This window comes from Equus quagga, chromosome 3 (genome assembly GCF_021613505.1).
Source record: "Equus quagga isolate Etosha38 chromosome 3, UCLA_HA_Equagga_1.0, whole genome shotgun sequence".
Taxonomy (NCBI): domain Eukaryota; kingdom Metazoa; phylum Chordata; class Mammalia; order Perissodactyla; family Equidae; genus Equus; species Equus quagga.
This window is the reverse complement of record NC_060269.1, coordinates 134477416-134498778: the sequence shown is the minus strand read 5'-3', so window position 1 is coordinate 134498778 and position 21363 is coordinate 134477416. Positions and strand designations below refer to the sequence as shown.

Genomic DNA, 21363 nt, shown 5'->3' with positions numbered 1-21363 from the left:
CTTAAGGTTTGAAACTTATAGGGTGATAAATAGGGCCACATCAAAATTCAGAGAGTAAAAGGCGGTTGTCAAGACATGATGTAACTATGTTAGATATAAAGATGAAATGTTAGCTTCCCAAAAGATTTTAATTAAAGATTTCAGTATTATTTCTTCCGTTATGAGTTTTCTAATGAGATTTTAATATACTTTTGACAGTTCTAGCCGAACAAGATAGTGCTGCTGCTCAACAGTATATCAGACAAGGAAGTCCCACAGCACTGAGAGCTGAATTGTGGGCTCTCATTTTGAATATTTCGAGTCAACCTGAGGTAAGTGGAAAAAAGGATGGGCCAAATTTGAGCTATTGATATTTATTTTTCAAAGACCAGTTATTCAAAATAGAAAGACTTTTGTTTCTTAGTCTAATATTTATCCCCACATTGACACATCATAATTACCCAAAGTCTAATGTGCAGCTTAGGTATCATCTTGGTGTTGTACATTCTGTGGGTTTGGACAAATGTATAATGACAGGTATCTATTGTTACAGTGTCATACAGATTATTTTCACTGCCCTAAAAATCCTCTGTGCTCTACCTATTCATCTCTTTCCCATCCCCCCACCACCCTGGCAATGACTGATCTTTTTACTCTCTCCATAGTTTTGCCTTTTCCGGAATGTCATATAGTTGGAATCATAGAGTATGTAGCATTTCAGATTGGCTTCTCTCACTTAGTAGTATTCATTTAAGGTTCCTCCATGTCTTTTCATGGCTTGTCAGCTCATTTCTTTTTAGGACTGAATAATATTCCATTGTCTGGATGTACCACGGTTTATCCATTCACCTACTGAAGGACATCTTGGTTGCTTTCCAGTTTTGGCAGTTATGGATAAAGCTGCTGTAAACATCTGCATGTAGGTTTTTGTGTGGACATTAGTTTTCAGCTCCTTTGGGTAAATACCAAGGAGTGCAGTTAATGGATCGTATGCTAAGAGAATGTTTAGTTTTGTAAGAAAGCACCAAACTGTCTTCCAAAGTGGTTGTACCATTTTATACTTCCTCCAGCAATGTGTGAGAGTACCTGTTGTTCCACATTCTGGCCAGCATTTGGCGAAGTCAGTGTTCCAGATTTTGGTCATTCTAATAGGTGTGTAGTGGTATCTCATTGGTGTTTTAATTTGCATTTCCCTGATGATGTATGATGTGGAGTATCTTTTCACCTGCTTATTTGCCATCTGTATATCTTATTTGGTGAGGAGCCTGTTAAAGTCTTTGACCTATTTCTTTTTTTTTTCTTTTTAAAGATTTCATTTTTCCTTTTTCTCCCAAAGCCCTCCAGTACATAGTTGTGTATTTTTAGTTGTGGGTCCTTCTAGTTGTGGCATGTGGGATGCCACCTCAGCGTGGCTTGATGAGCAGTGCCATGTCCACGCCCAGGATTCAAACTGGTAAAACCCTGGGCCCGCGAAGCAGAGCGTGCAAACTTAACCACTCAGCCACGGAGCTGGCCCCTGGCCTATTTCTTAATTGAGTTGTTTGTCTTCTTATTGTTGAATTTTAAGAGTTCTTTGAAATTTTTTTCCACATCTAAAATTTTTTTTATTACATTAACATTGATTTATAACATTAAATAAATTATGGGTATGCATTGTTATATTTTGGTTTCTGGGTAGATACATCATGTTCACCATCCAAAGACCAATTACAATCCACCACCACACACATGTGCCTACTCACTCTTTTCACCTTCTTCCCTCCCCACTTCCCCTCTGATAACCATCAGTCCAATCTCTGCCTCTATGCATTTGTTTATTGTTGTTTTTATCTTCTGTTTATGAGTGAGATCATATCATATTTTGACTTTCTCCCTCTGACTTATTTTGCTTAGCATAATACCCTCAAGGTACATCCATGTTATTGATGGCAAGATTTCATCCTTTTTTATGACTGAGTAGTATTCTGTTATGTATATGTACCACATCTTTATCCATTCCTCCCTTGATGGCCATCTAGGTTGCTTCTAAGTCTAAGCTATTGTGAATAATGCTGCAATGAACCTAGGGGAGCATACATCTTTATGCATTTGTGTTTTCATGTTCTTTGGATAAATACCCAGCAGTGGAATAACTGGATTGTATGGCAGTTCTATTCTTAATTTTTTGAGGAATCTCCATACTTTTTTGCATAGAGGCTGCACTAGTTTGCACTACCACCAGCATCGTATGAGAGTTCCCTTTTCTCCACATCCTCTCTAACACTTGTTATTTCCTGTCTTGTTAATTATAGCCATTCTGACAGGCATGGGGTGATATCTCATTGTACTTTTGATTAGCATTTCCTTGATAGTGATGTTGAACATCTTTTCATGTGCCCATTGGCCATCTGTAAATCTTCTTTGAAGATTTGCATGTTCAGATGTTTTGCCCATTTTTTAATTGGGTTGTTAGGGGCTTTTTTTGTTGATATGTATGAGTTCTTTAATACATTTTAGATATTAACCCCTTATCAGATATATGATTTGCAGATGTCTTCTCCCAGTTGTTAGGTTGTCTTTTCATTTTGTTGCTGGTTTCCTTTGCTGTGCAAAAGCTCTTTATTTGATGTAGTCCCATTTGTTTATTTTTTCTATTGCCTCCCTTACCAGTCAGACATGGTACTTGAAAATTTGCTGTTAAGACCGATATTGAAGAGTGTACTGCCTATGTTTTCTTCTAGAAGTTTCATGGTTTCAGATCTTACATTCAAGTCCTTAATCTATTTTGAGTTAATTTTTGTGTATGGTGTAGGATAATGGTCTACTTTCATTCTTTTGCATGGCTGTCGAGTGTTCCTAAAACCATTTAGTGAAGAGACTTTCTTTTCTCCATTGTATGTTCTTGGCTCCCTTGTTGAAAATTAGTTGTCCATATATGTGCGGGTTTATTTCTGGGATCTTGATTCTGTTCCATTGATCTGTTTGTCTGTTTTTGTGCCAGTACCATGCTGTTTTGATTACTATAGCTTCATAGTATATTTTGAAGTCAGGGAGTGTGATACCTCCAGCTTTGTTCTTTTTTCTCAGAATTTCTTTAATTATTCAGAGTCTTTTGTTGTTCCATATAAATTTGAGGATTCTTTGTTCTATTTCTGTGAAAAATATCATTGGATTTTTTTATAGGGATTGCATTGAATCCGTAGATTGCTTTAGGAAGTATGGACATTTTAACTGTGTTAATTCTTCCAATACAGAGCACAGAATATTTTTCCATTTCTTTGTGTCTTCTTCTAGTTCTTTCAACAATCTTTTATAGTTTTCAGTGTACAGAGCTTTCACCTCTTAGGTTAAATTTATTCCTAGGTATTTTATTCTTTTTGTTGCAATTGTAAATGGGATTGCATTCTCAATTTGTCTTTCTTTTACTTTGTTGTTAAGGTATAGAAATGCAACTGACTTATGTATGTTGATTTTGTATCCTGCAACTTTACCATATTCATTCATTATTTCTAAAAGTTTTTTGGTGGATTATTTGGGATTTTCTAGGTATAAAATCATGTCATCTGCAGATAGTGACAGTTTCACTTCTTCCTTTCCAATTTGGATCCCTTTTACTTCTTTTTTTGCCTGATTGCTCTGGTTAGGACTTCCAATACTATGTTAAATAAGAGTGGTGAAAGTGGGCATACTTGTCAAGTTCCTGTTCTTAGGGGAATAGCTTTCAGTTTTCTCCATTGAGCATGACGTTAGCTGTGGGTTTGTCATACATGAGCTTTATTATATTGAGGTACTGTCCTTCTGTATTCAGAGGTTTTATAATAAGTGGATGCTGCATCTTGTCAAATGCTTTCTCTGTGTCTATTGAGATGATCATGTGATTTTTATTCTTCATTTTGTTAATGTGGTGTATCAGATTGATTAATTTGCGTATGTTGAACCATCCCTGCATTCCTGGAATAAATCCCACTTGATGATGGTCTATGATCTTTTTAATGTATTATTGTATTTGATTTGCTAGTATTTTCTTAAGCATTTTTGCATCGATATTCATCAGTGATATTGGACTGTAATTTTCTTTTTTTGTTTTGTCCTTGTCTGGTTTTGGTATCAGGGTAATATTGACTTCATAGAATGCATTAGGAAGCTTCCCATCCTCCTCAATTTTCGGAAGAGTTTGAGAAGGATAGATATTAAGTCTTCTTTGAATGTTTGGTAGAATTGACCAGGGTAGCCATGTGGTCCTGGACTTTTGTTTTTTAGAAGGTTTTTGTTTACTGTTTCCATCTCCTTACTGGCCATTGGTCTATTCAGATTCTCCATTTCTTCTTGATTCAGTTTCAGAAGGTTGTAGGATTCTAAGAATTTATCTATTTCTTCCAGATTATCCAGTTAGTTGGCATATAGCTTTTTGTAGTATTCTCTTATGATCTTTTGTATTTCTGAGGTTTCTGTTGTACTTTCTCCTCTTTCATTTCTGATTTTATTTATTTGAGCCTTTTCTCTTTTTTTTCTTGGTGAGTCTAGTTAAAGCTTTGTCAATTTTGTTTGTCTTTTTGAAGAACCAGCTCTTAGTGTCATTGATTTTTTTTCTGTTTTTTAAGTCCCTATTTCATTTATTTCTTCTCTGATTTTTATTATTTCCTTCCTTCTACTGATTTTGGGTGTTGTGTGTTCTTCTTTTTCCGGTTCCAGTAGGTGCACTGTTAGATTGTTTATTTGAGATTTTCCTTGTTTGTTGACGTAGGTCTGTATTGCTATAAACCTTCCTCTTAGAACCACTTTTGCTGTACCCCATAAATTTCGGCATGTGATATTTTCATTTTCATTTATCTCCAGTTATTTTTTGATTTCTCCTTTGATTTCTTCATTCACCCAATAGTTGTTCAGTAGCATTTTGTGTAACATCCACTTATTTGTGGCTTTTCTGATTTTCTTCTTGTAGTTGATTTCTAGTTTCATTCTGTTGTGGTCAGAAAAGATGCTTGGTACTATTTCATTCTTCTTAAGTTTATTGAGACTTGTTTTGTGGCCTAATATGTGATCTGTCCTGGAGCTTGTTCCACATGCATTTGAAAAGGGTACATATTCTGCAGTTTTTGGATGGAGTGTTCTGTATATATCTAGTAAGTCCATATGGTCTAATGTGTCATTTAAGGCCAATGTTTCCTTATTACTTTTCTGATTGTATGATATGTCCATTGGTGTAAGTAGATGTTAAAGTCTCCTACTATTATTGTATTGTTGTCTATTTCTTCTTTTATGTATGTTAATATTTTCCTTATATATGTAGGTGCTCCTATGTTGGATGCATAGATATTTACCAGTGTTATAGCCTCTTGTTAGGTTGTTTCCTTTATCATTGTGTATCATTCTTTGTGTCTTGTTACAATTTTTGTTTTAAAGTCTATTTTGTCTGATATAAGTATTGCTACCCCAGCTTTCTTTTCATTGCCATTTACATAGAGTAACTTTTTCCATTCCTTCACTTTCAGTTTGTGAATGTCTTTAGGTCTGATGTGTGTCTCTTGTATGCAGCATATATATGGGTCTTGTTTTTTTAATCCAGTCAGCCACCCTGTGCCTTTCAAGTGGATCATTTATTCCATTGACATTTAAAGTAGCTATTGATAAGTATATACTTATTGTTGACATTTGGTTACTGTTTTTCTGGGCGTTTTAGTAGTTCTTCTTTGTTCGTTTCTTCTTCTCTTGCTCTCTTTCCTGGTGGTTTGATGGCTTTCTTTAGTATTATGTTTGAGTTCCTTTCTCTTAATTTTTTGTGTATTTGTTATAGGTTGCTGGTTCATGATTATCATGAAGTCCATGTATAATAACCTACACATATAGCAATCTATATTAAGTTGATAGTCTCTTTAGTTTGACCTCTTGCTAACAGCTCTAGTTTTTTACTCCCCTCCTTGCACATTTTATGTTTTTGATATCATTTCTAACCTCATTTTTTGTGTGTGTGTATCCATTACCCTCTTATCATGGAAATAAACTAGTATTTTTGTATTTTGGCCTTCATAGTGGTTTCATAGGTGGTGGATCTGCTACCTGTACTGGATATTTGCCTTTACCAGTGATTTTATTGCTCTTTTTTTAAATACAATTTTCTTATTCCTATTTTTGGTCTTCTCTTTTCCACTTAAATAAGTCCTGTTAACATTTCTTGTGTGGTTAGTTTCTTGGCGATAAACTCCTTTAGTTTTTGCTTGTCTGAGAAACTTTTTTTCTCCTTACATTCTGAATGATAACCTTGCTGGGTAGAGTATTCTTGGCTCTGGGTTTTTTCCTTTCAGCACCTTAAATATATCATGCCATTCCCTGCTAGCCTGTAAGGTTTCTGCTGAGAAATCAGCTGATTGCCTTATGGGGTTTCTTTTGTATGTAACTTGTTGCCTTTCTCTTGCATCTTTTAGGATTCTTTCTTTATCTTTAATTCTTGACATTTTAATTATAATGTGTCTTGGTGTGGACCTCTTTGGGTTTATCTTGCTTGGTGCTCTTTGTGCTTCCTGTACCTGGATGTCTGTTTCCTTCTATAGGTCAGGAAAGTTTTCAGCTGTTATTTCTTCAGATAGATTCTCTGCCCCTTTCTCTCTCTCTTCTCCTTCTGGGACACCTATAATTCAGATGTTAGTGTGCTTGATGTTGGCCCAGAGGTCCCTTAGACTCTCCTTATTCTTTTAAATTCTTTTCTCTTTTATCTGTTCAGCTTGGGGGATTTACACTAGTCTTTCGTCCAGCTTGCTAATCCGTTCTTGTGTATCATCTACTCTGCTATTGATTCCCTCTAGTGAATTTTTCATTTCCAGTATTGTAATCTTCAATTCTTCATTTCTGATTGGTTCTTTCTTATATTTTCCAGTTCTTTGTGGAAGTTCTCACTGAGTTCATCCATTCTTCTCCTAAGCTCAGTGAGCATCCTTGTGACTATTAGGTTGTACTCTTTGTCAGGTAGATTGTTCATCTCTGTTTTGTTTGGTTCTTTTTCTGGGGTTTTGTCCTGTTCCCCTACTTGGAAAATATTCCTTTGTCTCTTCATTTTGCCTCTTTCTCCCTGCTTATATCTATGTATTAGGTAGGTCAGCTGTGTCTCCTGATCTTGGAGAGGTGGCCTTATCTAAGAGATGCCTTATGAGGCCCAGTAGTATGTTTCCCTCTAATCACCAGTTCCAAATGGGCTGCATTCCCTTCTGTTGTGGCAGGGTTGTTTATGCTGCAGGTGCCCAGAAAGGCTAGGCTGTCCCCCGGTCTGGCTGGTTGTAATGTTCAGCTGTGTTTGGCTGCTATGGACCTTCAGACACTTTATCAGGCATGGGAAGCCCCAGCACAGTTAGCTGCAAGGTCTAATAACACATTATTGTCGCTGTTTTTCTATTAAGTGAGTAGTTCCCCAGCGTGGCTAGTTGCTAGGCTCAGGGGCTTAGAATTGCTGTAGGCCTCAGGCCTGCCACGCTGTTGCCAGCTCTCTCAGGATTGCAGCTGAGTAGGGCTGGCCCCAGGCATGGGAGCACCCAATTGTTTCAGGCTTTGTAAGGTGGGGCCAATGCTCTATGTGGCTGTTTGAGAAGCACAGATCTGCAGCTGACAAGCCCCACTGCCCACTGGGCCACACACCCTGTCAACATAGTCCTGCCCTGGGCGTGTGCCCCCACCCACTGAAGCAGACCCAGTCACCATACTGAAGAGGCTCCACACACTCCACCAACGCAGGCCTGCCACTTGGACATGCCTTGCTCTGCAGAGGTTGACCCACTAGCTTGGCTGCCAAAGTTCCAGGCTCCCTGCCTGTGCAGGCCCACAAGTTGCCCAAGGGCTTGCTGTTGGGTAGGGTCAGTCCCTAGAGTGGGCTGCCTGCCCTGGCTAAGCTGGATTAAATTGGTGCTCTAGTGGGTGGGGCAGACCCCTGGCTAACAGACCAAATGCAGAACTCCAATGGTGTCTGCCAGCATCTGGGACAGCATGCCTGTACTAGGTCACAATAATGGCTGCTGCCAGTGTCTCAGTCCCAGGAGAGCTTTCACTTCTCATCCAGATGCACCCAGAGCTTATCAAGTGAGTCTCTTTTCACCAAAGGATGGTGCACCTTTCTTTCTGGTGATTTTAGGTTGATTTCAGAAATGGGTGAACTTGTACATGGGCCCTTTCAGAGCAGGCTTTTTTTCCCCTTATGCCTGATAGCTTTTCTGGGGGGTAAACCCCGTTGTAGTTAATAGCTGGCAGAGACAGATATTATGACAGTTGTCTCAGTTGTGCTGAATCCAAAAGCTGCTTACTGTGGTAATGCTTCTCTGCCCAGATCCTCCACTCCTCCAGGGAAGAGTTCGCACTTTGAGATTGTTCCTGCCCAGCTGTGAGACACCACAGCTTGAAGGTGGCTTTTTTCTCTCCAGAAAGGAATTTGTGCATTTTTCACCTGAGTCAGCACTGTCCCTTGTCGTAGGTATTCTTTCTATCCAGTTTTCAGTTCTCTCTCAGGGTTAATTGTTCGAGTAGTTGGAAATTTGTTGTGTCTGTGGGAGGAAGCGAGTTCAGAGTCCACCTATGCTGCCATCTTGACACCATCTGTCCTATAGTTTGGATAACGGTTCTTTATCACGTCTTTTGCAAGTATTTTCTCCTAGTCTGTGGCTTGTCTTCTCATTCTCTTCACATTGTCTTTTGCAGAGCACAAGTTTTAAATTTTAATGAAGCCAGCTATCCATTATTTCTTTCATGGGTCGTGTTTTTGGTATTATATCTAAAAAGGCATCACCAGATCTAAGATCATCTAGGTTTTCTCCTATGTTATCTTCTAGGAGCTTTATAGTTTTGCATTTTATGTTTAAGCCTGTGATCCATTTTGAGTTAATTTTTGTGAAGGGTGTAAGATCTGTGTCTAGATTAATTTTTTTGCATGTGGCTGTCCAGTTGTTTCAGCATCATTTGTTGAAAAGACTGTCTGTTCCCTTATATGGCCTTTGCTCCTTTGTCAGAAATCAGTTGACTTTATTTATGTGGGTCTATTTCTGGACTCTCTGTTCTGTTCCATTGATTTATTTGTCTGTTCTTTTGCCAATATCATACTGTCTTGATTACTGTAGTTTTGTAGTAAGTCTTGAAGTGGAGTAGTGTCAGTTCTCTGACTTTGTTCTTCAATATTGTGTTGGCTATTTGGGTCTTTTGTCTTTTCATATAAACTTTAGAATCAGTTTGTTGATACCTACAAATTAACTTGCTGGGATTTTGATTGGGATTGCACTGAATCTATGGATCAAGTTCAGAAGAATGCACATCTTGACAGTATCGTCTTCCTATCTATTAAGATGGAATATCTCTCCATTTATTTAGTTCTTCTTTGATTTTGTTCATCAGAATTTTGTGATTTTCCTCATATACATCTTGTACATGTTTTTTTAGGTTTATACCTAAGTTGAAATTATTTCTTTGGGTGCTAATGTTAATGATATCGTGTTTTTAATTTCAAAGTACACTTGTTCATTGCTAGTATATAGGAAAGTGATTGACTTTTGTATATTAACCTTATATCTTACAACTTTACTATAATTGCTTATTAGTTACAAGAGTTTTCAGTCAGATCTTTTGGATTTTCTACATAGACAATCATGTCATTTGACAACAAAGACAGTTTTATTTCTTTCTTTTCAATCTGTCTACCTTTTATTTCCTTTTCTTGTCTTATTGCATTACCTAGAAGTTCCAGTATGATGTTGAAAAGGAGTGGTGAGAGGGGACGTGCTTGCCCTGTACCTGATTTTAGGGGGAAAGCTTTGAGTTTCTCAGCATTAAGTGTGATGTTGGCTGTAAGTTTTTGTAGATATTTTTTATCAAGTTGAGGAAGTTACCCCTATTCCTAGTTTACTGAGAGTTTTTATTGTGAATGGATTTTGGATTTTATCAAATGTGTTTTCTCTGTATCTATTGGTATGATCATGTGGTTTTTCTTTAAAGCCTGTTGATGTGATAGATTATGTTGATTTTCAAATGTTGATCCAAGCTGGCAGACCTGGGATAAATCCCACTTGGTCGTGGTGTATAATTCTTCTTATGCATTATTGGATTCGATTTTGCTAATATTTTGTTGAGGATTTTTGTGTTTATGTTTATGAGAGATATTTCAAAAGAGTTTTCTTTTCTTCTAATGTCTTTAACTGACTTTGGTATTAGGGTAATGCTGGCCTCATAGAATGAGTTAGGGAATATTCCATCCGCTTCTGTCCTCTGAAAGAGATTGTAGAGGATTGTAGAATTTCTTTTTTAAATGTTTGGTAGAATTCACCAGTGAACCTTCTAAACCTGGTTTTGCCTGTTTTTGAAAGTTATTAATTACTGAATCAATTACTTTAATAGATATAGGCCTATTCAGATTGCCTGTTTCTCCTTACATGAATTTTGGCAAACTGAGTTATTCAAGTAATCGGTCCATTTCATCTAGGTTATCAGATTTGTGGGCATAGAGTTGTTCATAGTATTCATTTATTGCCCTTTTTAATGTTTACAGAATCTGGAGTAATGTCCCCTCTTTCATTTCTGATATTAGTAATTTGTGTCCTCTCTCTTTTTTTTCTCAGTTAGGCTGGCTAGAGGCTTATCAGTTTTATTGATCTTTTCAAAGAACCAGCTTTTGGTTTTGATAATTTTTCTCTGTTGATTTCCTGTTTTCAGTTTTATTTATTTATGTTCTAATTCTTATCATTTCTTTTCTTCTACTTACTTTGGATTTAATTTGCTCTTCTTTTTCTAGTTTCCTAAGGTGGAAACTTAGATTATTGATTTTAGATCTTTCTTGTGTTCTAATATATGTCTTCAATGCTATAAATGTCCCTCTAAGTGCTGCTTTGACTGCATCCCACAGATTTTGATGTTACATTTTCATTTCCATGTAGTTTAAACTATTTTTAAATTTCTCTTGAGATTTATTCTCTGACCCATGCATTATTTAGAAGTGTGTGTTTATCTCCATGTATTTGGAGATTTTCCAGTTATCTTTCTGTTATTGATTTCTATTTTAATTGCATTGTGCTCTAAGAGCAGACATTCTATGATTTTTATTCTTTTAAATCTGTTGAGGTTTGTGTTTTATGACCCAGAATGTGGTCTGTCTTGGTGAATGTTCCATGTGAACTTGAGAAGCATATGCATTCTGCTGTCACTGGATGAAGTAGTGTATAGATATCCATTATATCCAGTTGATTGATGGTGTTGTTGAGTTCAACTTTACCCCTATTGATTTTCTGCCTGCTACATCTGTTCATTTCTGATAAAGAGTTGAAGTTTTATTTCAAATGAAAATGCATGATTTATTTAATAAATGATGCTGATAACCATTCTTCTGAAAGAAAACAGACGTTTTGTTTACTATATATAAAAATAAATTCCAGGTAGATTATAAATGTTTAAATTCAAAAATAGCAATTAGAAAAATAGGAAAATATTTATATAAACATGTGGTAGGAGCACCTTGCTTAAGGCAAGCAAGGAAACCCAAAGCCATATGGAATTTTTAAGAATTTGTCCATGTGTACCATAAACAAAAATCAAACACCACATATTATTTTGAAGAAAAAGTATTTGCAACACAAATGAAAAAGAGTTAATCCTCATTATAAATAGTCTGACAAATTAATAAAATAATCTAATAGAAAATAGGTAAATGTTGTGAAAGGTAAATCATTAAAGTGGAAATTCCAATGGCCCGTAAATATACGAAAAGATGTTCAACTTCATTGTTATTTGGGAAAGTGCAAATTAACACAACAATAAGATACCATTTTTCATCCATAAGAAAGTTAAAAGAGGTGAAGATATGGGTAAACATGTGTTGGTGGGAATTTGAATTGATACTTTTTTGGAAAGTAGTCAGGCAATCTGTAGTCCAACTATAGCTATATATAGCCTTCAGCCTGCAATCCTACCTTTGCCAATTTATTCCATAGATATAAAGCATATGTGCATAGGGATATTTATTGCAGTATTATTTGTGGTGACAAACGACTGAAACAACCTAAGTGTCTACCTATAGGGGAAATGATTAAATAAATTATACATCTACAGCACAGCTTTAAAAATATTAAAGTGTATGTAGCTACTAAAAAGAAGGAGATAGACGTATATTTGTTAAAATAGAGAGGTGACTGTGATAAATCACTAGGTTAGAAAAGCTGAATAATGAGTTTGGTATGATTCCATTTTATGTTAAAAAAACAACAACAAAAACCCCTATGATGATTAGGGGTTTTATATGATTGTACATTTGTATAGGCATGTAGAAAGGTATAGAAGAAGAAAAATTACAAATAATGTTACAAATGCAGTACAAATAATATTAGTTTCTTCAGGAAGGTAGGATGGAAGAAGAAAAGATTAGTAACTTTTCCTTTGACTAGCTTTAGATTATTTCACTTATTTTAATGGTAATATATCAGTTTATAATTTTAATCTTTATTTTTAAAAAGAGACATAACTGTAAAGTCTTTAGCTTTTCTACTCTCTTCACTAGAAAACATTAAAATACAATACTAGGCCCTTTGCCAGTTGTCAAGGATTGGCATTGAATTAGGTGCTGTTCCTGCCTTTAAGAATGTTCTTTTATTCTAGCCAGAAAGATGGATTCAATAGATACAATAGAAAGTAAATAAAATAGTAAAGTAATTTTGCTTTAGTTAAGAAATGAAAGCATCATGAATGAGAACAAAATAAGGCTTTTTATTAAAATTAAAATGACTAAAAATAGCCAGTAAATCCCTTGAGTATCTTTAGGCAAAGAGAACTGTGTATTAAGCATTTTTCAAGATTAAGAAATCACATTTCAGGAAACATATGGTGGGACACCATCCTGCCAAGGCAGCTGCATGCAACAGATATTCTTCTTTGTCCCAGACAACTCCATTCCACAACTCTTGCTTGTTTGAGGGAATATCTTCAGAAAAAAATCATACAGATTGATGGGTGCTAATGGAGCCAAGCAGTGTTTGAATATGGGCAGAAACCAGGGCTAAAGTGTCTGAGAGGTGAATGGAGGGATTCGGAGTAACACAGAGGTCAGCTAGAGCAATAAGATGATATTTCCGTCTCTCTTTAAGACAGTCGCTACCAACCTACTCACTTGATCCTTACTTTCATTTTTTTTTGCCTTTATTATGAATGCCCTGACCAACTATCAACCTGATGCTTAACTTTGTGACAGTCTCAAGTCCCACCTCGCTCTTTCCTTCCCTTCCTCCTTCCCTCTTTTTCCTTTTCTCCCTTTTTCTTCCTTTTCATCTTCTCTTCTTTCTTCAATTTCTTATTCTCTATTAAATTAAAATATTAGCCTAATCTTATTGCTGTAGAATTAATCAGATTTTCTAGTATTATGGGACCATATTCTAATATTAAAAAACCTGACTTCTTTCATGTGCTATATGATTGCTTTTATTACCAAGGGTGATTTAATATGTTTAAACTTTTTATTTTATAACAATTTATGTATTAGAAAGGCAGTATAGAGTAGTCCTTCTGGGTTTTTGTATAGGTTCTGGGCCCAGGTTTCCTGAGATCAAATCTTACTACCTTTCTGGCTTTGGACAGCAAGTTACTTTTTGCTCTGGGCCTCAGTATCTCAAGTATAAATGAGAATAATAATCACTGAGCTATTTTATTTTGTTGGTATGGGATTAAATGAGCTAACTCATGTGTAGTGGGTAAAACAGTTCCTGGCACCTAATAATTAGTTAATAAATACTGTGTTTGCTATTAAAGTTAAATTATAATCAATTTAGCAAACATTGATTGAATACCCACCAGGTGCCAGATCTGATCCTAAGTGGTGGGATTAGGTATAGTTATTGAGCATCTACTAATGGCCAGACATGGAGAAGGCAGTAGTGAATAAAATAAAGTCCCTATTCTCTTAATTAATGATTATTAAAGTTTGAGGCTGACTTTATAAATGTGATTGACCTTTAATTTTTTTTGTTTATTTTACTTTTAAATCTAGGATATCTTGTATTATGAACAGCTTAAGACCAATGTGATACAACATGACCTTTTGGTGGACAGTCTAATTTATAAAGTAAGTAAAAGTGTACATAGTTTTTCCATTTCATTAATATCAGTAAACAATTATTGAGAATCTGCAGCATGCAGGGCCTGCACTATGTATGATGCTAGTACATATTAACCTTGAAAAATAATTTTAGGTTAACCTTCAAAATTTGCAGTTTCCATTCAATATTGTCCTCTCTCCCTTTGAAGCTGTCCTCATGATCTTTTCTGGGTCCTCCCATTTTTTTTTTTTTTAAAAGATTTTATTTTTTCCTTTTTCTCCCCAAAGCCCCCCCAGTACATAGTTGTATATTCTTCATTGTGGGTCCTTCTAGTTGTAGCATGTGGGACGCTGCCTCAGTGTGGTTTGATGAGCAGTGCCATGTCCGTGCCCAGGATTTGAACCAACGAAACACTGGGCCGCCTGCAGCGGAGCGCACAGACTTAACCACTCGGCCACGGGGCCAGCCCCTGGGTCCTCCCATTTTTTGATTAAGAGGATGATAAGCATTTCTTGTCCTTATAAATTCAAGTCTTCCACACAAACTAAATACAGAAGCAACTGAAAGGAAAATCAGACTGTAATATTTTATCTTATTTATCTCATGATTCTTTAGGTCCTACTTATTTATTCTCTTGTATTGATGCCATTTTATATTTTTAATTTCTTTTAGTTTCTATACATATGGGTAAGCACATCTCAAGTTTTATGATAGGGATGCATTGAGTTTTTGTCTTCAGGCATCTGATATCAAGTTGAGAGTTGAGATGTAGATCCTGTAAGCATGATATAGGATATGACTGATTCTGAATTAATAATTAGGCTGTTTAAAAGACTTGGATTTTAAATTTAGAACTTGTAAGATAGAGGAGAAGGGCATATTATTCCAGGTCTCAGAAATGAAGGAGAGAAGATTACACGTTGAGGACCTGAAGATTTGTCTGGATTAAACGTGACCAAGGTTAATAATAACAACCACCACTAGCATTTACTATGTGCCGTACAGTGTCCCCAACTCTTTACTTAGATTGTCATTTGATCCTGACAGCTACCTTAAGAATAGCAGATATCAACATTTAGGCCATAAATGATAAATGTATTTTTTTCCTGGAAAAATAACCCTTGGATTCTGCAAAATCATGCATTAAAAATAATAGAGCTTATGGGAAAAATAGGTTTGGATTGGGGTAGCTTTTGCAACTTTGTAACCAGAATACTAACAAAAACAATAATTGGTAGCTTGGGAGATGAATTGGACAGCTCAGGCAGGCTCCTCCCACAGGATACATTAAAAATTTACAAAAATAGGGGCCAGCCTGGAGGCATGGTAGTTGAGTTTGTGTGCTCCACTTCCGGAGCCTGGGGTCTGAGAGTTCAGATCCTGGGCGTGGACCTACACACCACTCATCAAGCCATGCTGTGGTGGTGTCCCACATACAAAATAGAGGAAGATTGGCACAGATGTTAGCTCAGAGACAATCTTCCTCAAGCTAAAAGAGGAGCATTGGCAATGGATGTTAGCTCAGGGTCAATCTTCCTCACCAAAAAAAAGATTACAAAAATAATAAAGTAGAAATGCTAAAATAATACAGATGGAAGTGGTATGCTGGGCCACTGGGGCTGCTGGTAAGATGGGCACAAGACAAACTGCAGCAAGTAACATGTGCAAGACTTGGGGTGTGCCTCTCTGGAGGGGGAGCCCCCAGTGCAGTCATTCATTTTTAATTTTCTTGAAATACAGTTAGAAGGGTTTATGCCTGTGCAGCAGCTAACCTGAGGGCTTTTTCCTTTCCTGCTGAAGGTTATGATTCTACTCATGCTGTTCTGGCTCCCCCTTTTTAAAGAAAAGTTGTATATGAACCAACACAATTTCCATGTTATACTGACATTCCTTTACTTACCAGCCACATGTTGACATGTGTTATAGCAAAACAGGAATTACTATTATTTTACAGATAAGGGAACTGAGATAAAGAAAGATTAAAGAAATTTGTTTAAATTCACATATTTAGTGAGGCCAACATTTGAACCTAGGTAATCTGACTTCACAACTGTACTTTTAACTGCTATACTCTATAGGCAGCAAAGATGAGGAGGATTAAGAGGACAGTCTTTTGATAAAAAGTCTTTGACTCTCACGAAGCTTTTGCATAGATTTAGATCACAGGTACTACTATTAACTTTTGGGTCAAATGGTCATCCTTGGTGGATGATTTTAGCAACAGCATAAGAGATCTTTTGGGCTTTAAAACCTTCAACCTCTTTTCTATTCAAATGAGAGAAAACTCACAAGAGAAGAAATTCAGAAAATCAGGGAGTGCCCGCATGAGAGTTCTCTTTGCTGCCAACATGAATTTCAGTTTGAGTTAGTAAAGAAAATCTGCTGTGAGAATGAGGTAAACAGTTAGTGTCTGAAGTATTGAATATGAGTTTTGGTAAAATCAGTCCTGACTGTCCAGAACATGAGTGTTTTTAGGAAGACAAGGGTCTCTGGTTGTTCCTGACTTGGGTTAGTTGAGTTCTACTGATCTTGCTGGAGCAACTTCAAACATTATTAAAGTCATTATTCCCTTGAGGGAATGAGCATTTAAGAACATTGTTTGAAGTTTCATTATGGCTCTCTTGACTCCCTTTAACTGAAAATAAATTAAAAATTATTTTAATGGTTAAAGGAATGAAAAGAACAAGGAATACTAGATACAGAACATCATCAAACCCTCCCTAAGCTAAATTACTAAATGGTTTTCTCTGGACCAGTTGTTTGTTTTTGTTTTTGTTTTTTCGCAAACATGCCTTGTATCCATACCTTCTACAGTTTTCTACCATTTACTATGAAATGACAGCTTACACCAGAGTTTTACAACCTTTTCTTCGTTATTATCCCCTTAAAGAGAATAATTAATCAATTTTTCTCCAATGTGAAAAATTAAATACCAAAGGATAAGATTTTGTTTGATAGGGATGAGCTTTGGAGTTCCAAAAACCATTGTAATACCTAAAATTTTTTGGTTCCCATGAACCAGGTCTCCCACCCTTATAGGCAATATCATCCCTGTTGAGAATGCATGATCTCTGCCTCTGCCCACGTTGCCTTCTGACTTAGAAGACTGGCCTCTTTCTTTTCTCTTAGTCTGTGTCTTTGGTTTTTTTCCCAGACTTAGCACTCACTGCCTCCAGAGTCATGCATGACTCATTTCATCCTCCCCTAATTGCCACTTTGCTCAACAGCCCAGTTGAATTTTGTAGACTAAGCAATATCATCATGGATTTCTGCAGTAATTCTTGTTAATTGTTCCCATATTTCTGCTATGTATGTTTTCCGGCTGGTAAGATGGTAGACTTCTTGAAGATAAACAATGTCTTTGTCTCTTGGGTAATAAGCAATGATTTGCAAGTGAATAATCACAAAGGCACGGAAGATTTTTGATATTATGAAGGAATGGCAAGACTGTGAACTTGAACAGTGGAGGATGAGATTGGAACAGTAATTTGGGGCCAGATTGTTATGGTCACTTCTGGATGTTAAGATTGCCTCACTTTTCCAACTTTAAAACACCTAAATATTAGATTAAAAGGAGATAAAATTAAAATAATTGGTAAGGAATTACTAATAAAACCTAAAAAAGTGTTAGCAATTTTAGGTCGAATAATAGTGTCATATAAATTATTCCAGTAAATATATAGCAGTGATAAAATCTAACTGAGAAGTTTATAATCGTATATAAAGTAATAGAATCATTGCAGTATTGTTTCTAGAAATTGCATTTATTCTTTAGTACTATAGACAAATTTGAGTTCTTTTCAGTACTCTCTACTTTTAATTATAGGATGTGAAGTTGACAGCAAGCAATGATGATTATTATTTTGTATTTGAAGATTATTTATATCAGGTAAGTTGAAAAATTAAAATACGTAACGAACCCAGGATACTTTAGGAGATACCTCTACTGTTAACTGAATCCCTCTGAAATCTAAACCGTGTTTATTTTTTATCAAATTAAATGTTCTGAGTTTGGGATAAGGTTAACTCTTGTTCTTACGTGGGATTAGATAGGAGAGTGAGTTCCTTGAATGAGGGTTTGGACTGTTCCTTTTGATCAGATCTGCTACAGCCAGGAGAGAGGGGCACAGATCCTTAAGGTGGATGTCAAATTCATATCTAAGCCATCCCAAGATGTTCAGAGAAAGCATTTTACAGGATACTTTTTTATTAACGTATTGAATAATTAAATGCTTTGAAATCAGTTTGAAGTGTCATGATTATTCTCTGATCATTTCGTATGCTGATATTGTGGATGTTTGGGTCCTTACCTAGGTCATTTTCATATCTACTAAAATAAAAATGTTTTATCATAAATAGAAAATATGTAATTTATATAGAATTTCCTAGATGATCTTCTTTTTTTAAAGGTCACATATAAACTTTAATAATTTGATTTTGAGTGAATGTCAATATAAATGTCATGGAGAAATATTTAGATTCCACCTGACAGTCTGCTTGAGTAAATGTAAATCAGCCCTGGCTGTTTAGATTAACAGGTTTCTGTTTGGTGATAGTGGTGGTGGTATGTGTGTGTTGAAGAAAAAAGAGTTAAATAAGAATTTCTAAGAAGGTTTAATTAATCATATGTTCCAAGAGTAAAATCCAAAGACTTTATAAAATTTACTTATAAAATTGAAATTTGAGAGCCAGCCCTGATTTAAAGTTTGGCACACTCCACTTTGGCAGCCCAGGTTCGGTTCCCACTTGTGGAACCACACCACTTGTCTGTCAGTTGCCATGCTATGGCGATGGCTCACATAGAACACCTAGAGGGACTTACAACTACAATATCCAACTATGCACTGGGGCTTTGGGCAGGGGTAAAAAAAAGAGAGGAAGATTGGCAACAGATGTTAGCTCGGGGCAAATCTTTCCCAGCAAAAAAACAAAATAAAAAATAAAGTAAAATAAAATTGAAATTTGCAATAACTCTAGAAATAATTTTAAGAGAATATCAATGATTTCAAATATACCATTTTTTTATTTTAAAAAATAGTAAAGATTTAAAATCCCATTATTTAATATAAAGTTAGTTATTAATTAAAAGTTGGAAAATATAAAAATCTTCTAAAAGTTTTTTTTTTACTTATGTAGCTAATAGTAGCCCAGTGCCTAATTCTTAGTATTCAGTAAAATTTTGAAAATACAGATAAAGTTAATGCTTCATTTATATAGTAGTGTTAGTTTACTGATAACCTCTGTACTTAAGAAATATTGAGTGGAAATTATCACATCTGGAATGGTGGCATAAGGAGCTCCATGCAACTATATACCCAGCAGAAAAACAATAAATGGTGAAAATAATTTAAAAATAAACCTTTAAAGTATCCAGAAACTGTCTTAAGGTCACATATCATGTCTGCAAATAAAAAAACGTTTATTCAAGAAAAGCTACTAAATCTCAATAAGAGCAATCTGTGGCACTCTCTCCCTCCCCTCACCCCCAGATCAGCATGATGGAAGTTCGATTCAGCTGAGTGTGTCCAAGAAGATGGGGCTCCCTTTCCTTCTAGCTTCTAGTCAAGGGCTATAGTATCTCCATAGGAGGGGCAGGTAGCCAGTATGTCTTGTACCCCTCAGCTCTGTGTTGCAGATGGTAAATTCCAGAGGTGCTGACAAAAAGTTGGGGGCTCCCTTTTTCCACCAGCCTCCACTCATAGGGCAGACCCCTATCCCAAGAGCTCTGCCTACTCTCAAAAGGCTGTAAATACTTGGCCCCACTACCCACACCCCATCTTACTCATAGTGGAAGTTCCATATTGGGAGAGGCAAGTTGAGAAAATCAGAGGCTACTGTCCCCACCCAGTGCCTTTTGCAGAAAGCAAAAGTGTCACTCCAAGAGAAGTAGGCCACTGTCCCCACCTCCAGTTCCAGAGTAGTGCCTCAGAGATTTTGCCCAGGGGTAGAGGCAGGCATAAGAAAAGAGAGTTCTGAAGCTCCCTTCAAAGAACTGACTTTAAATGAAGTATGGTAAAGTTCAAGCCTACTAGGGCTCTATAAAACAATGGAGATTTTAATGGTAGGCAATTAGGAGGAGGGAGTTAGCTCCATGAGAGTGAGAAGCTAAATCATAAGCAGCTAGCTTACCAGGGAGACCAGGGATAGAGACAACTAGGAAGAGTCCTTCTGGGGTGGGAACAAACCTCAAAGACTGGCCTCAAAAAGGACTTCTGCAAAGGATTCCAAATTTAATTGTATCACACTGTGGTATAATTTATGCTTGAGAACACTGTTGAAAACAGTGGAGCAATCAGCTGGCAATTAGTGAAGCCTAGCCTCTGGTTGTGATACCACTAGAGGCAGAAAACTTAACAGAGAGATCAGAGAAAGAGCCATCAAAGAGAGCCCTGCTAAAACCAGTGTCATCAAAGAGTGACTGTGTGTATACCCAAGGCTGCCCCTCTGAGGAACATCAGAGGTGTCACACTGTGAGAGAAATAAACTTCATTAAAATATTCCAACCAAATCACTAAGCAAATAAACAAGCAAACAACAGCATCAAGCTCCAGCTGCCTGTAAGAGGGCCTAGATGTCAGACTTGACAGAGACTTCAAAGCAGCCCTTGTAAATATGTTCAAAAAACTGTATGAAACCATGCTTAAAGAAGTCAAGGAAGGTATGATGACAATGTCTCATCAAATAGAGATCCATAAAGAGGTAGAAATTATTTAAAAAGTACCAAGTGGAAATTCTGGAGTTGAAACTTACAATAACTGAAATGAAAAATTCACTGGAGGGACTCAGTAGACTTGAACAGGGAAAAACAATCAGTGGCTGTGAAGATGGATCAGTAGACATTATGCCATCCGAAGAACAGAGGGAAAAGATAAATGAATAGAGCCTCAGAGAAGCATAGGACACTATTATGCTCACCTACATATGTATAATGGAAGTACCAGAAGGAGAAAAGAAGAAAAAGGACCAGAAAACTATTTGAAGAAATAATGTCTGAAAACTTCCCAAATTTGACAAAAACCTTTTATCTACATACTCAAGAAACCCTGTGAATGCCAACTAGGATACATAGACACCAAAACCCAGATACGTCTAGTCAAACTATCCAAAGACAAAGGCAATGAAAGAATCTCAGAATCTTCAAGAGAAAAGTGATTTGTCACATACAGGGATCCTCAATAAGATTAAGAGGTGACTTTCTCATCAGAAACCATGGAGGCCAGAAGGTGGTGAGAGAATATAATCAAAGTGCTGAAGTAAATATTGAATAGTATCTTTTTCCTTCATTTAACTCGTGTTCCAGTAGTTCTCTCCTCAAATGTCTTTGTAGCCTTAGGCAATTCATGATACCTCCATGGGCCTTCATAGCACTATC

The 21363-nt window shown here is 36.4% G+C and overlaps 1 protein-coding gene across 5 annotated transcripts in view; it reads left to right on the top strand.

Annotated features, from left to right (window-relative positions):
* The window catches only part of TBC1D19 (TBC1 domain family member 19), a 140733-nt gene that overhangs the window by 70160 nt on the left and 49210 nt on the right, over window positions 1-21363 (top strand). For all 5 annotated transcript variants that reach the window (XM_046657312.1, XM_046657311.1, XM_046657310.1 and 2 more), the window contains 3 exons: window positions 199-311; window positions 13943-14017; window positions 17818-17880. In XM_046657312.1, the coding sequence (XP_046513268.1) occupies window positions 199-311; window positions 13943-14017; window positions 17818-17880 (251 nt within the window). The remainder of the gene's footprint in view (window positions 1-198; window positions 312-13942; window positions 14018-17817; window positions 17881-21363) is intronic.